The sequence below is a fragment of the Halictus rubicundus genome, unplaced genomic scaffold (assembly GCF_050948215.1).
Source record: "Halictus rubicundus isolate RS-2024b unplaced genomic scaffold, iyHalRubi1_principal scaffold0207, whole genome shotgun sequence".
Taxonomy (NCBI): Eukaryota; Metazoa; Arthropoda; class Insecta; order Hymenoptera; family Halictidae; genus Halictus; species Halictus rubicundus.
Genome location: NW_027488748.1, coordinates 85,391 through 99,742, shown reverse-complemented (window position 1 = coordinate 99,742; position 14,352 = coordinate 85,391). Strand labels below are relative to the sequence as shown.

The following is a 14,352-nucleotide window of genomic DNA, read 5'->3' as shown; positions in this document are numbered from 1 at the left end:
GTACAGGTTACATATTAATACACCCCATATATCGAACGTCGATGTCGACCCCACCATAATGCTCCGTGACGTAACCCGCGAGTTCGGACGGAGAAAAGGACCGCGAGATATCGCGACACTTGTCGCAATGCGCACGCATCGATCCCCACTCGATACCGATCGAAGGAGGTCGATGCGTGCCGCAGATAGATCACTCTACATCTGGAAGCGGTTCTAGCCGCACGCGTCTCGCGAAGTGTCCCGTCGGCGAAACACGGTACGCGATCGAGGGGTCAAACCGACCCGATAGAACAGGCAAACCGACTGTTCTATCCTCGACACGTACGCGCCTCAAACCGAGGAGTCACAGGTGCAAACTGCGCTGTGGCATTGCCGAGCATTAAGACGCAGTTTGTGTTCTGTGTAATTATCACGGGTTATTTAAAATTCGTAAATCTTTCGTCGTAATCGTGGTACCGAGTGGACACTTCGTCATCGTAACTTTCGGGGTTCTTGTTCGAAATGCCCATCACTGCTTCGGTAGGATTTGCATGGTCGTGATCATTCTGCCGCTATCAATCAGGAACACGTTCGGAGGCCACGTATCGTGCTGAAGAGCGTAATCCTTGGTAGCGTGGCGTGACCTACGGCTTGGTGTGCGTCTCCATCCAGACCACTCGTACGAGCATTCGGACGAGTGTATGGACGGTCTGACAAGTCCACAATCGTGCAGTGCGTCGTACGCATACGGATTGTGCGAACGAACTCATAATTTCCCTTCGGGTCGATTCGATACGACCGAACCTTGCACAATCCTTGTCATTCTGCCGCTGCTTACACGGAGATTGCTCGGAGGCCACGCATCGTGCTGAAGAGTAAACTTCTTAGTTGCGTGGAGTGCCAGGGGTTTTTAGTGTGTGTCTCCACTTGGGCTATTTGTACGAGAATTCGGACAAATACTTGGGTGGTCTGACGGGTTCGCCTTCGATCGGTTACGAGGTCGAAACGAGTCGTTCAACCGTCACTGCGTCAGGCACACGGGTCGGATTAGAGCGAGCGGACTGTGCACAATTCTTGTCATTCTGCCGCTACCGATACGGAGATTGCTCGGAGGCCACGTATCGTGCTGAAGAGTAAACTCCTCGGTCGCGTGGAGTGCCAGGGGTTTTTAGTGTGTGTCTCCAACCGGACTACTCGTACGCATTCGCGGCCGAGTGCACGGTTGGTTAGACAGGTCACGAATTCGCATATCGTGAGGCGCGATACACATTCAAATCGTTAGAATCGTTTATAAAAAGGAACCAGGTGTAGAGGCAAAGCGAGCGAACTGCGTGCGTCGTAACACGGCGTACATTGCGTGTTTACGTGTTGCGAGAACTCGGTACGGATTACCGTTACGCGGTATTCAGCGCGTCGCCATTGAGGAATTTATTGCCCCGTACGTCGGGACAGATCACGAGTCGTTCTGTAAACAAATAGCTCATCTCCGAGCATACCGGAGAGATTGCTCGTCAAAACAAAAATAGTTCTTCCAAGAATATACTGCCAATTTTACCAGTAATTTGTCTACAAGCTTTATTTGTCTCGTCCAAACCTCGCCGCTTTCCAGTGCCTGGAGGCACGAATCCATCTCCTTCGCGAATTTACACGCGTAGGGAATTGGGGGGTAGTAACCGGCCCCCGTGTCTTAATATCAATAACCCTTGAGTCATCGGGACAGGGAAAAATCCAATCAACACAGTCAAAAGAGGAATGTACGGTTACAACATTTTTCCCGTACGAGCCGTAACCATGCAGCGGACATTTCACTCGCCACTGATTCGACGAGCGCGCCTACGCGTTAATTTATAATTATACCGGCTTCGCGAAGTTCTTCGATTATCGACATTACTTCGTTGTTGTGACCGGAATGGCCGGCACTCGTCGAAGACGTTAACAATTTCAGACGATCGACGAGCTCGTTCGGATCGTCCCAATGCACGTAATCGATCGGATTGTTGGTCACACGCATACGAGTTGGAACTTTCATTCCCCTTCCGCTTTGCGACCTCGAAAACATTGGTCCTATAATCTTTTTATACTTGTAGCCTTTGTTCCCCATTATCTGATTCCCCCGCCGGTGCGCATGCGTGATAATGAGAATTCTTTTGTAAGCTTTCTTATCGTCCTCGGTGTACAGCCTCTCGTCGGGTATTCTATTGAATATCAATTCGTAAAGACCGCGAGTTCCTCGATACTTTACCCCGTTAACGATGATATCGTCATTACTGTTCACATCGAACGTGCTATTTCCGAGCATCAGTTTGTCATCTCGGAGATACACTCCGTACACGCTGTCGGAATTTTTCGTCGGCCCGGTAAAAAATTTATGCAAGTATTCACGCGCCAAAGGTCCGAGATTCTCGGACAGATGTTCGCTTTCCTCCCGATGAGTTTCCGGATCCTCAAAAATATTACGCATCGACGATTCCAAAGATACCGCGCTCGTTGCGGGCGACTCGAAGATATGCTGCTGCTGCTGCTGTACCATCGGTTCATCTTCATCTTCGTTAACATCTTCATCATCATCATCATCATCATCCTCCTCGAAAAAACTAATTTTTTTCTTCAGATGTCTCGGTGGTAGTGGCGTTAAATCAGCTTCGTCGCTCGTTCTCTTCTTCTTCGTCCCCTTCTTCCCCTTCTTCTTATTTAATTCATGTCCTCGTTTTTTCGCGGTTGCAGGTGTTTCCATGATACTCGAGAGCGCATCATCGGTTGATTCTGTAGTAGTAGGAGCAGTATTTTGTACCAGCTGTTTCAACGGTTCAACGATTGGCCGTAAAGTCGTTTGCAAATTCGTCTCGGTGGCCATTTTTCCAAGTTTCAACGCGCGATACTTTTTACGTATAATATCACCGGTCTTTGCTATTTCTTTCGCGATCGAAGCTCGTTGCTTCTTGTTCGCACCGTCCTTCGAGGACATATCGTTCTCCAGAGAGAGATTTACAATCAGCACACACGATGCAACTTTCTCGACTCTTACCGAGCAACTGTGAGCGTTACAGTACGACAAACTCGTTAAATCCGCGTCTATAACGACCACCGTTCACAGGACTGTCTTTATCTATTACGAGAAATCCATACTTTTTTCGCCAGCAATTCGCGCACAACGCGCAGAACGTTTCGAACGACATATCGGTGTTTACGTGATCCCGATGAACGTGTTGCAGGTTCGTAACATCTTGTTTGAACAGAATCAACAAATTGGCGTTGTCGCGAATCAAATGTTTAGGTATTCTCGCGTACGGCTGACCCAGGTAGAAGCAATCGACGCGAGAATGTCTACCCATCGCGAAATACTCTCTCATTATATCCTGTTCGTCGCACGCCACGTCGTCGAAGATGAATATCGAATTGGGCAGCGCCTCCGCGGGAGGGATTACATCGGCGTTGTCGGCGAAAGCGAAGTAGCCGATGTCCTCCCCCATGGACGAGAACAGTTTGTCCAAGTATCGATACTTTGACTGATTCAACGATTTCGAGTACACGTAAACATTCGCGAATCGTAGTCCGTTCGCGCTCTCGAGCAGGCTGATCATAACGTTCGTTTTACCGCATCCCGATGGTCCGCTTATCACGCATCGTACGTCGCGAGGTAGCAACGAGCCATGTTTTCTCATCGTCTCGTCGTCGTCGTCGTCGTCGGCAAGCTCGCCGTGACACGTTGGAACAACACGAATATTTAAAGATTGTCTCACGAAACGCATACTCCGATCAATTTGATGGAGGGGAGGGGCGTGTAGTATTTATACCAGAGCACGAACGCCTTCGGTATCATTCGTTGTTCCCCTCCCTCCCTGCGAAAAAATCTATTTTTAAAGGTGGGACTGGAAAATAGTCTATGCGTGCGAAACGTCGTCCGTGTACTACTACTGCGGGGAAGGGACTCTTCAACAGAGCTGTAAACGCGTTGCCGATCGAATTGCACATCCCCGGTTATCAGTTCTGCGGTCCTGGTACGAAACTGCGTAAGCGATTAGCCCGCGGCGATAGGGGAGTCAATCCTTTGGATGCGGCCTGTCGCGAACACGACGTAGCGTATTCGCGGCGCAAAGATCTCGACGATCGTCACGCGGCAGATAACGTTTTAGCGGATCGAGCGCTCCAGCGTATAGCGACCAAAGACGCGAGGTTCGGAGAAAAAGTCGCCGCGGCCGCCGTGTTGACCGCCATGAAAGCTAAAACGAAATTAGGTATGGGTCTGAGGGGACAGCGGAGACGACGGCAGGAGAAGAAGCAGAAGCAGAAGAAGAAAATGCGAATTCTCCCGACCGCCAAACGCGGTGGTTTTCTACCGCTGCTGTTGCCCGCTTTGTCGGCTATAGGAGCATTAACAGGTGGCGCTGCGGGGGTAGTCAAAGCGCTAAACGCCGCGAAAACCGCGAAGAAACAATTGGAGGAAGCCCGGCGACACAATCGCGCCATGGAGGGTCGCGGGGTGCGTCTCGCACCGTACAGGCATGGGAAAGGCTTGAGGAGAGCTAAGAAAAAAAAAAAAAAAACTCTAAGAAAGACGACGCGACAACGACAGATATCGAATTAACCGCCATCTGTAAAGCATTGCCACATTTTCGTGGAGTTTTCATGCGCGACAATTTACCGACGCGACCTTGGATAAACGAGCGAGGTATCGTTAATCTTGACGATAGTCGCGGGCCGGGAACGCATTGGGTCGCGTACGTGAAACGCGGCTCGCGCGTCGACTATTTCGATAGTTTTGGCAATCTTCGTCCGCCGATCGAGTTGATTAGTTACTTCGGATCGAACGCGACGATCTCGTATAATCACGAACGTTTTCAGAACTACGACGAAAGCAGGTGTGGACAATTGTGCGTGAAATTTCTTCGAGAAACTTAAATTTCCTCGAACTCCTCTCCGCCGCCGCCGCCGCCACATCCGATGGATGGGAAAAAGTCGCTTACGTTCACGTTGTCGGGAAGAAGCAGCACATTGTCGTCCAAGTACTTTCCCCCCATAGATCTGAGCAACGGCGAGTACGAGCTGGGATTGCTCAACTTGCAAACTTATTACACGATACCGAACATCAGCGCCAACATCGGGAACAATCGATTCTACTTTGGCGAGAAGGACGAGGAGATCGTTATTCCGGACGGTTCGTACGAATTAGAGGCGATCAACGAGTACCTAAGACGCGAGATACGCGCGCGATATCCTCGTCCTCCCAAAAATGTCAGCGAATCGTCCCCCGATAACGAATATCCGCTGATACTACGGGCGAACAACAATACCATGAAAAGCGAAATCGTTAGTAGGTATCGGATAAATTTCGAGAAGCCTCGCAACGTAGGATCCATCCTAGGATTTTCCACGAACCGCGTTCTATCGCCGAACGCGTGGCACACGTCGGACGCTCCCGTGAACATTGTCAACGTGAATATCATTCGAGTGGAATGCAACGTAACCACCGGATCGTACGACAATGGCAAACTCGTTCACACGATACACGAGTTCGCGCCTCAGGTACCGCCGGGGTATAAATTATCGGAAACGCCCGCACGAGTCATTTACCTTCCGATCGTCGCGCGAGTAATCGACGATTTAACGATTCGTATAGTTGACCAATCCGGACGTTTGATTGATTTTCGAGGCGAAGAAATCACGGTGCGACTACACGTTCGACGAAGCAATGCTAATTCATAACAATACGGCATTTCACACGTTGAACGAGGACGAGAGCGCATCGATTCGTAGGAAACTAATCGTGAAGGAAAACGCGTCGATTCGCAAGAAATTAACCGAGGAGAACGCACGGTATCTACGATCTTTGGGATTTGTCGTTAAACAGTGAGTGAGGCAGAGAGAACCATGTTCGAGGACATTTTGGGCATCTCCAAAGCACCGATCTTTGACAATCGTATAACGAAGATCGAGCTGCACACGTACAATCCCTATGCCAACACAACGTTCGGAAACAACGATGAGATAAGGATACCTATTCAACAGCAAGATCTGTACACGCTTCCCTGCAGAAGCTTCTTATACGTCGAGGGAAAACTTAGTTTACCAGGAAAACTCGAATTACCGACCGGGGAATCTCGCATCGACACGGCGAGTCTCGACAACAATGCCGTCCCGTTCATGTTCGAGGAAATACGCTACGAATTGAACGGAGTGGAAATCGATCGGTCCAGAAATCCTGGTACAACCACGACCCTGAAGAATTATGCGAGTCTGTCCAAGACGAGAAGCAACGCGTTGTCCAATGCAGGGTGGTTGTACGGCAACGACGATTCGAAGCCAACGGCCACGGCCACGGCGGCGATCAATTTCAATTTTTGCGTACCTATGAGCATGTTATTGGGCTTCTGCGAAGACTACAAACGCGTCGTAATAAATGCTCGACACGAGTTGATTCTGATACGCTCGCGTACCGACGCAAACGCGTTGCGCGGCTCTTCCGACAACGCGAAGCCCGTTCTAGATCTGTACAAAATTCAATGGCGAATGCCACACGTCACGCTGGACGAAATACATAAACTATCAATGTTACGTATCCTAGACAGTGACAGGTCGATCGGCATGAGCTTCCGATCGTGGGATCTGTACGAGTATCCTCTACTGCAAGCAACCACGAAGCATACATGGGCGATAAAAACAGCTCCGCAAATGGAAAAACCGCGATACGTGATATTCGCTTTGCAAACCGATCGACGGAACAGCTTAATGAAAACGGTTACGCGATTCGAACATTGTCAGTTAGCCAATATTCGACTTTACTTGAACTCGGAAACCTATCCGTACGATGATTTAAACATCGCTTTCGAGAAAGGTAAATACGCGTTGCTCTACGATATGTATGCGAAATCCCAAGAATCGTACTATGGAAACGACGAAGCGCTACTCGACGTCGCGAATTTTCTAAAGTATGCCCCACTCGTCGTTCTCCATTGTTCCCGTCAAAACGAAGCGCTTAAAAACGCCACGATCGATGTACGAATCGAATTCGAATGTCGAGCCGATGTCCCTCCATCAACGACCGCCTACTGTTTGATAATACACGACTGCATCGTGGAATACAACCCATTGACGAATATCGTTCGAAAAATTGTCTGAAACTGCTTGTATAAAAATTATCTTATCGAATAAAAATAATTATTGAGACATATGAAAAAGACAATAGTTTTATTTATGAGAAAAAACATCATCTCACACATACATTATTTAAATTTGAAGGAATACACGTTGTGCGCGAAATCATAGATGTTTTTCCACAACGGACGTTGAAAAGAGGTCATATTAAAAAGTGAGTTGGATCGGTTATGTTAAAACACAGATGGATGAAACTTTCGAGGATTGGATTAGATCGTTGAACGCTCCAAAGCCAACTTGTAAGAATTTACGAATGCCGGCAAATTCCTGCATCTAGAAGAGGAGTATGGACAATATACGAGTATTCGTTAAAGAATATATTGACGTTACAGCCAATAGAAAGCTTGCATAAAGCCGTGAGTCGGATTGGCTACGCGAAATTACTGATGGGCCCCATAACTCATTCCGTATAACCAACCAGACTCATGGTTTTATATGCAAGCTTTCTATTGTTTCTAATATCAATATATTTTTTGACTGATACTTGCATATTGTTCATACCGTCTTCAAAATGTTGGAATTTACCGACATCCGCAATTTCTTTCAAGTCGAGATTTGGAGTGTTCAACGATTTAAATCAAATCCTCGAAAGTTTATCTGACTGTGATTTTTAACGTAGCCGACCCGACTCACTTTTAAACGTATAACCTCTTTTCAACGTCCGTTGCCGAAACGTTGCATGGAAAAACATCTCTCGCTTTTTCGAAATATGACAGGATGTTCGATTTTCTCAACACGACGCGTTGAATCTATTAACACAGAGGTTTACCCGTGTGTTCTGGAATAAACTAGAATTGATTCTAGTTTATTCCAGAATACACGGGTAAACCGCTATGCGTTTATAGATTTCATCGCGTTATGCCAGAAAATCAAACATCCCACCATTTTTCGTCGTACCACGATGAAACGTTGCATGGAAAAAAACATCGCGCGCGCACACACACACACAATATTTTCTAAAATTATTTAATTCCGCCTATGCGCTTCGATCGCGTCCACGCAAAAAGCCACCAGTTCGCACTCGATCAGCGAACTCCGATCGAAAGATAGGTTCCGGACGGGGACGGTTTGCGCCGCAACAGCAAAATTTACGAATTTTTCTATGACCATGGGAACTTGGTCTAATAACCGCGTATACATATTTTGCACGCAAAACTCCAGATTATACAAATTCTGCATGGTGTTCTCAGTCACGTACAATGCTACTGTTGGACTCGATAATTTTATGAGATACGTCCCGTCGAGGTCCCCTATACGTAATGATAAATTTTCGCCGATCTTTACATATTGTTCTCCTTGTTGTTGTTGTTGTTGCTGTGCCACGTTTTTCGCCGATGACAGCATGTTGTTCAAACACCCCTTTGTACGCATCAGCTCCATCCATGCGTTCTGAGGGATCACAATTTCGTTTCCTCGGTTATCTCCAATAACCAGTTCGGTAGCAATATCCACGTTGACGCACACGCCAATTTCCAGCCATTTAAAGTAATTTCCGGCAAGCGAATATCTTCGGGTGAGAATCCTCGTACCTGGTGAACTACTCGTCACCAACGAGGACTGTGATGATTGTGGTGGTGGTGGTGGTAGCAGTGTCCGCGACGATCGTGGAAAAATCCTGCAATCAATTTTATATTTTTAAAAAGTTGAACGTATTCACTTTTTTTCTGTTTTATCTTCACTATACTTACACTACGTTTCTTCGCCTTTTCGCCACTATGGCGGCTCTCGTCTCGTCCATGCTCGGTTGGTTGCGACGCATCGTGACTATGTACTGCTCCGCGGGTGTGATACTTTCTGAAGCGTAACGCTCGAAACACCTCGTTTTGTACAATACCTTCATCGCCTTATCACTTCCTTAACCGATAAAAATAATTGATATTTCTACAGTTGCAACGGTCTTCTCGCTAACGGCTTCACCGCTTCCTTTTTCAAAAGGAAGTTGTCCCCCTCCTCCAATCAGAACGCAGTTGCAACGACCTTCGTGCTAATAGTTTCACCACTTCCTATTTTCATAGGAAATCAACGTCATCGTTGATACTATAATGACCCCAAGGAAGAGTATTGATCAAATTATTGCAAATGTATCGTTTATCGTCGTACGGACTCAGCGCCAATTTCATTTCGGATACCGAATACACCTGATGCTGTACGGACATTATACGATTATTGCTAACACTTTTCTCCGTATAATTATGAAGGCACTCGATATAGTCTTTGAAACTTATATCCCTAGCCGTGGCATTCGTTCTAATGCCTTTTATCTTTTTGGTTTCACAGCACGCGTCCTCGCTGTCGCGCACGCGAGTCGCGTACATTTTCGAGCGAAGTCCTACGAATTCCGTCATAATTTTGCCACCGTTCTCGTCCTTCATCAAACCCAGTATCTTTTTGTTCGCGATCGGAACGCCGTACACGTTGTTCTCAGCATAATTGCTCGTGTCGTATCGATTGATATCGCGTTTCAACAGCTCATACGCGTCGTCGCAAACGATCTCGTATATCAAGCTGTCCGTGTCCGTGTATAAAATCTTACAGTTTTCTTTTAAATTTGGATACATATAGCCATAATGAAAGTCGTACAAACAGCATTTAGATATATCCAATACGGACATGCCTATGTATACGGGTTTATAAAATTTAATATTCGTTTCTTTCAGTTGAATCGCAACGAAATCCTCCGAGAACACCGTGCAACTGTGAAAATTCGGTCTAGCTATCAATCTTTCGACACCGTGTCGACCGTCCCACCGAGAGAGTAATTTCACGCTCGCGTGATTCCGAACGTTCTCCATAGTCTTTCCGAACACCGCGTTATTCATTAGCTTGAACAAATTTTTTGAAAAATCGTTGTTCGCGTTGGTGCGTAATTTAGTGTTCAAATCGATGTAGCTGCACAGCCATCGAGACTGTCGAAACTCTAAAATTCGATAAATTTTCCCTAATTTCAAACCGTGTCGCAAACTTTGCTGCAGATATCGATAATGCAGAACGTATCGCTCCTTATCGCGAAGCGTTGCCAGCAACTTCCTTTGACTCGAGCCGGCCGTCGCCTTGTCGTGACTCGGGCAAAACGGAAGATCCGCGTGAGCGTCATGAATTTCGCGCGGATACTCTAAATCCACCTCCAAAATGTATCCTACGGGACTGTCGATTGGAATAGATTCAACGTTAAAATTATCTATATGCGCCCGTTCGTCCACCCAGCGAAAACCGCTGTGTGGCAGAGGTTGCGACATGGCCCAACCGTATAAATTATTAACGTCGAAATACATTAGATAGGTGGACGGCTCGCTCGAATCGTACGTCGGTAAATACTTGTTATTGGCACGCGCATACCTGTGAGAACATTGACTCAGTCCACCGCGTATTCCACGCTCCACGAACAATAGCATGTCCACGTCGGTGAACAGATCCAGTTCGATCTTTGTCATTTTTAACATCACGTCCCACGCGAAACCGGGGAGCGTGTAATAATGCGCCGGATCGAGTTTATAGTTCTCGAGACAGTCTTCGCGGAAATTTTCAAAAACATCTGCCAGCAACAGTACGTCCAATTTTAAATACAAATCGCTGTACTGTCCCAACGTCTTTATAGCGAAACGAGACCAAACCGTAATCGCGTGAAGATAATCGGTGTCCGATATCTCGCTGGTACATAACCGATTGTAAAATGCTTCGCGCGGCGGCAATCGCTCCTCTTTTAGTTTATCGTACGACGTTAGATAGTCGTACGGAAAAACGCCTTTTCTCGTTAAAAGATTGAAATCGCTGTCGGAAAGATGTGCAAATTCGCCTCGTACGACGCGCAATTTACTCTTGTCCAAATACGAGGATAACTTGTCCAGACTAGAATTCAGGAATTTGAATGAATCGATGAATCGAAACTTTATCAACTTCCTGTAATCTCTTCCCATCCCCCCGTCGTTCTCAACGTGTTTCGTGAACGAGATGTACCGCTCTTTCGTCAGCGGTAACACGTCTATCTTCCCCTTGAACGCGTTTGCCAATTCCTTAATGATAAAATGCGCGTCGTAACCGGACAAATTGTGGAAAACCACTGGTATCACGTACGAAGATTGATAATTCAAATTACAAGCGTTATGCGCCGGACCGCGATACGCGCCCGTGATATGACAATGATCATGCACTTTTTCGTCGCAGTCGTTGAACGGTTTTTCACATACGTGGCAACACGTGGCTGTAAGAAAATCTAATTTTTCTGCTTCGGTCAATGTCCTCATCGACACGTTTTTATCAAGTATCTTCTGTAATTTACAACTTAACTCGTGCAACTTTGTCGCGAACCATGTCGAGCATCCCTCTTCTCTGGAACAAGCCCGATACTCGCACAGGGAAGCATTGTATCCACAATGCATGTAATAACCAATACTGAACGCGTGGTGATGTTGATACTGCGTGCGCGCCCCGCGGCTCTGTCCTTCATGTTTCTCCAGCAAACATTCCAAATCGGCGTAAATAACGAACGGCGCCCGTTCTTTGTACGCGTAGTTGCTAAACCGCAGCCACATGTCTTCCGAGGTCGGAAGCGTCAGAGCGCATTCGTTCATTCGTTCGCAATCGACCGTATGAGCGTCTAATCTCTCTTGCGACGGGAAATATTGTAAGCATCTGAGAAGGAAAAAAATATACCATGGTCTTTAACTGGAAAAGGAAAAAAAAATGCTTTCAACTTACCGGTCGCAAATATACATGCGATGGCTATCCTTGCTAAGCTGCGACGAAACCAATCGCGACAAATTTCTTATGCACGTGTAATGATGGCGCGAATCATTCCTCCCCCGTAGAAGCAACAAATTGGCGTGCTTGCTCCGCTTCTTCTCAGTCAGATGAAGCGCCCCACACTTCTTGCGAACCCATTCGAACACGTTCACGGAAACGTCGTTTACCCGTTCAAATTTTCGAATATCCTTAAACGACATAGGCAGTTGAAATCCTTCGGTTCGAAGCACCGTGCGGTAATGTGGATAAGAAGAGAAACGCTCCGAGTTTTTCTCGACCGGATAGAGACCCGCCACGACTGCCCAAAAGAAACAGGCCTCGTCGTTACTCTTCACGTTGACGATCGCTCTCTTCAGTTGTATCTCTCGAGGTACAGAGACGTTGCAACCGGCTTGCAACGGCTGGTACTTGTTGCAATTCACTATTAGATGCAGTATCTTCGATAGCGCCCACCCGCTGTCGCGTTCTTGAAACTCCCCCATCGATGTCAGAATCGTTGGCATAACGTCTTTCAGATACCAGCAGCGTAAATCACTCGTTCGAAACAGAGGGAAATTTCGCGTACCGAAACTTTTCACTGAAACCGTATCGCGCAACACAAATTCCGCCTCCAACGTAATGTTCACTTTCAACGATGAATGTTTGTTCAGAGATTCCGTAACGCGTCTCGTAATCATCAGCTTCGCATGTTGCAAAAACTGACGAGGATCGATGTGCTCAACGTTGATAACGAGACCGGTCGATATGCGATCTCGAAACGCTGACTCGACTTCCTCCCAACGAAGAGACGTTGCGCTCCCGCCGACGCGACTCCTGTCGTATAAACCTCTTCCAACGCGTGAAAAACGGTGGCCCAACGATACGATCAAACTTTTCATACGACACATCACCGATGTTAAGCTAAATTTCACGCCCACCGACAGTTCGTCCTTCGCACATGACAAATATCTCGTACAGTATTGCAAACATTCCATATACGATCTGCTCCATTCGCGATACTCATCGATAGTTTTAATAATCATTGACATGTGTGTCAGGTACTTTAACGCATTTTTTAAAATCCGAATCATCTTGTTCCCCTCCATTTTCTTTTTTGTTCTAACGAAACAATTTTTTAAGCTTTAATTTCACCTCATCCGTTAAATTTCCAGTTCTCAGAAATACGATTATACTTCGTATCCAACCGGCACCACGATGCGTCGTTCGCCCGTTTCGAGGATATTCAATATCTTTGACGGTGAATCGATCGCGGGCCATGGTGCCACGACTTGGCTAAATCTTTTCGTGTAGAAAAAACATATGCGACTCGTCGCGTCGATTCGCATTAACCGTTCTATCAACGTTTTCCGAGGCTCCTCGTCGGAGAAACTACCGTTCAAATACAAATTTAAAACGTGAACCCAAGCCAAGTTTTTCAATGATAAAACTGCCATTTTTACTCGTCGTTGTTGTTGTTGTTGTTGTTGTTATCATAGTGGTAGTAGTCGATGTCCTCGTCCTCGTCATCCGTTAAAAATAATTTACGTTTTCTGATCGGTAAGAAAGGAGGAGTTAAGATGATAAGAGGCATGGAACGTTCATTCAATGATAGCGTTCCCTCGTAAACGTAATCGGTTCTACGATATCGACGCACTGCCTTGTCCAAGTATGCCCTCAATCTCCATTTAGGTTTTAAGAAAACAAACACTTGTAAAAGATCTATATACTCGTTTCTCACTTCATGTGTTACGTATGGAGACGTTTCTCCACGTTCATTTCGATTAGAAGTTCTAATCTCTTTTTCTGAGAACGAAAAGCGTCCCAACAGGCCCCTTGTTAATAATTGTACTCCGGCTGGACGCAGCTGGCACGAAGCATGATTCAGTAACAGCACCGTACGATTTCCTAATATGGAAATCTTCAAAACATCCCCTTCTGGAATGTTTTGTCAAGATAGTCTTTGATAGGAAACATCCTGGCTAACCCTTCGTTTTACCCCTATAAACAAAAGATCCAGCTGCAAACCTTAAACTCACTAGAAATGACAAATACGAGTATGCGACCGTAAAATAAAACAGATACATTCCCCTCTCATTTTTAGGGTATATAAACCCATGCATTTTCATCCTCTTTGGTTAGTCGAGAAGCGGTTCAGTCAAGATTCAGACGCGGTTCAGTACTCGTGCAGTCACGTCGCGTCAAGTCTAGTGAGATCGGGTTAAAGTCCCTTTCGAATCAAAACGTAACCTTATAGATTCCGTCAGTTCGGTATATATTCTATTTGGCATTCAACAATCGCTATCTAACCCCGCATTGCCAGTGCGTCAACACCGTGCATCATTAGGTAACAATTTCTCTAATTGTACACTTACTACATCCACTCGCGACACAAACAATCACACTTGTAACTATTCCAAATCAGAATATATTTGTCTTGTTTGTTAACTCGCGTAATCTACAACCTTTAATTATTGCCTGATATCCTAATCTAATAATTGAACG

At 46.3% G+C, this 14,352-nt stretch overlaps 3 protein-coding genes across 3 annotated transcripts; 1 reads left to right on the top strand and 2 right to left on the bottom strand.

Moving 5' to 3' along the window:
* Window positions 1–5,847: 5,847 nt before the first annotated feature.
* On the top strand, window positions 5,848–7,470 carry LOC143363993 (uncharacterized). The gene is made up of 2 exons (XM_076804523.1): window positions 5,848–6,905; window positions 7,464–7,470. Exons 1-2 carry the CDS (start codon window positions 5,848–5,850, stop codon window positions 7,468–7,470), a joined length of 1,065 nt encoding a protein of 354 aa, XP_076660638.1.
* A 1,670-nt stretch (window positions 7,471–9,140) lies between these two features.
* On the bottom strand, window positions 9,141–9,923 carry LOC143363992 (uncharacterized). Its single transcript, XM_076804522.1, has one exon. It carries the CDS (start codon window positions 9,921–9,923, stop codon window positions 9,141–9,143), a length of 783 nt encoding a protein of 260 aa, XP_076660637.1.
* An 83-nt stretch (window positions 9,924–10,006) lies between these two features.
* LOC143363991 (uncharacterized) lies at window positions 10,007–13,304 on the bottom strand. The gene is made up of 4 exons (XM_076804520.1): window positions 13,201–13,304; window positions 11,827–12,684; window positions 10,149–11,760; window positions 10,007–10,048 (listed from the first exon to the last, which is right to left on the bottom strand). Exons 1-4 carry the CDS (start codon window positions 13,302–13,304, stop codon window positions 10,007–10,009), a joined length of 2,616 nt encoding a protein of 871 aa, XP_076660635.1.
* Window positions 13,305–14,352: the final 1,048 nt, after the last annotated feature.

Excerpts from the sequence above, each read along its gene's own strand:
- LOC143363991 (XM_076804520.1), bottom strand. The coding sequence starts at position 13,304 with ATGGCAGTTTTATCATTGAAAAACTTGGCTTGGGTTCACGTTTTAAAT. Across the intron at positions 11,761-11,826 it reads CGCATGTATATTTGCGACCG|ATGCTTACAATATTTCCCGT; the intron begins GTAAGTTGAAAG and ends TTTCCTTCTCAG. Across the intron at positions 10,049-10,148 it reads CGAGTCAAAGGAAGTTGCTG|AGTTTCGACAGTCTCGATGG; the intron begins GCAACGCTTCGC and ends ATCGAATTTTAG.
- LOC143363993 (XM_076804523.1), top strand. The coding sequence starts at position 5,848 with ATGTTCGAGGACATTTTGGGCATCTCCAAAGCACCGATCTTTGACAAT.
- LOC143363992 (XM_076804522.1), bottom strand. The coding sequence starts at position 9,923 with ATGGAGAACGTTCGGAATCACGCGAGCGTGAAATTACTCTCTCGGTGG.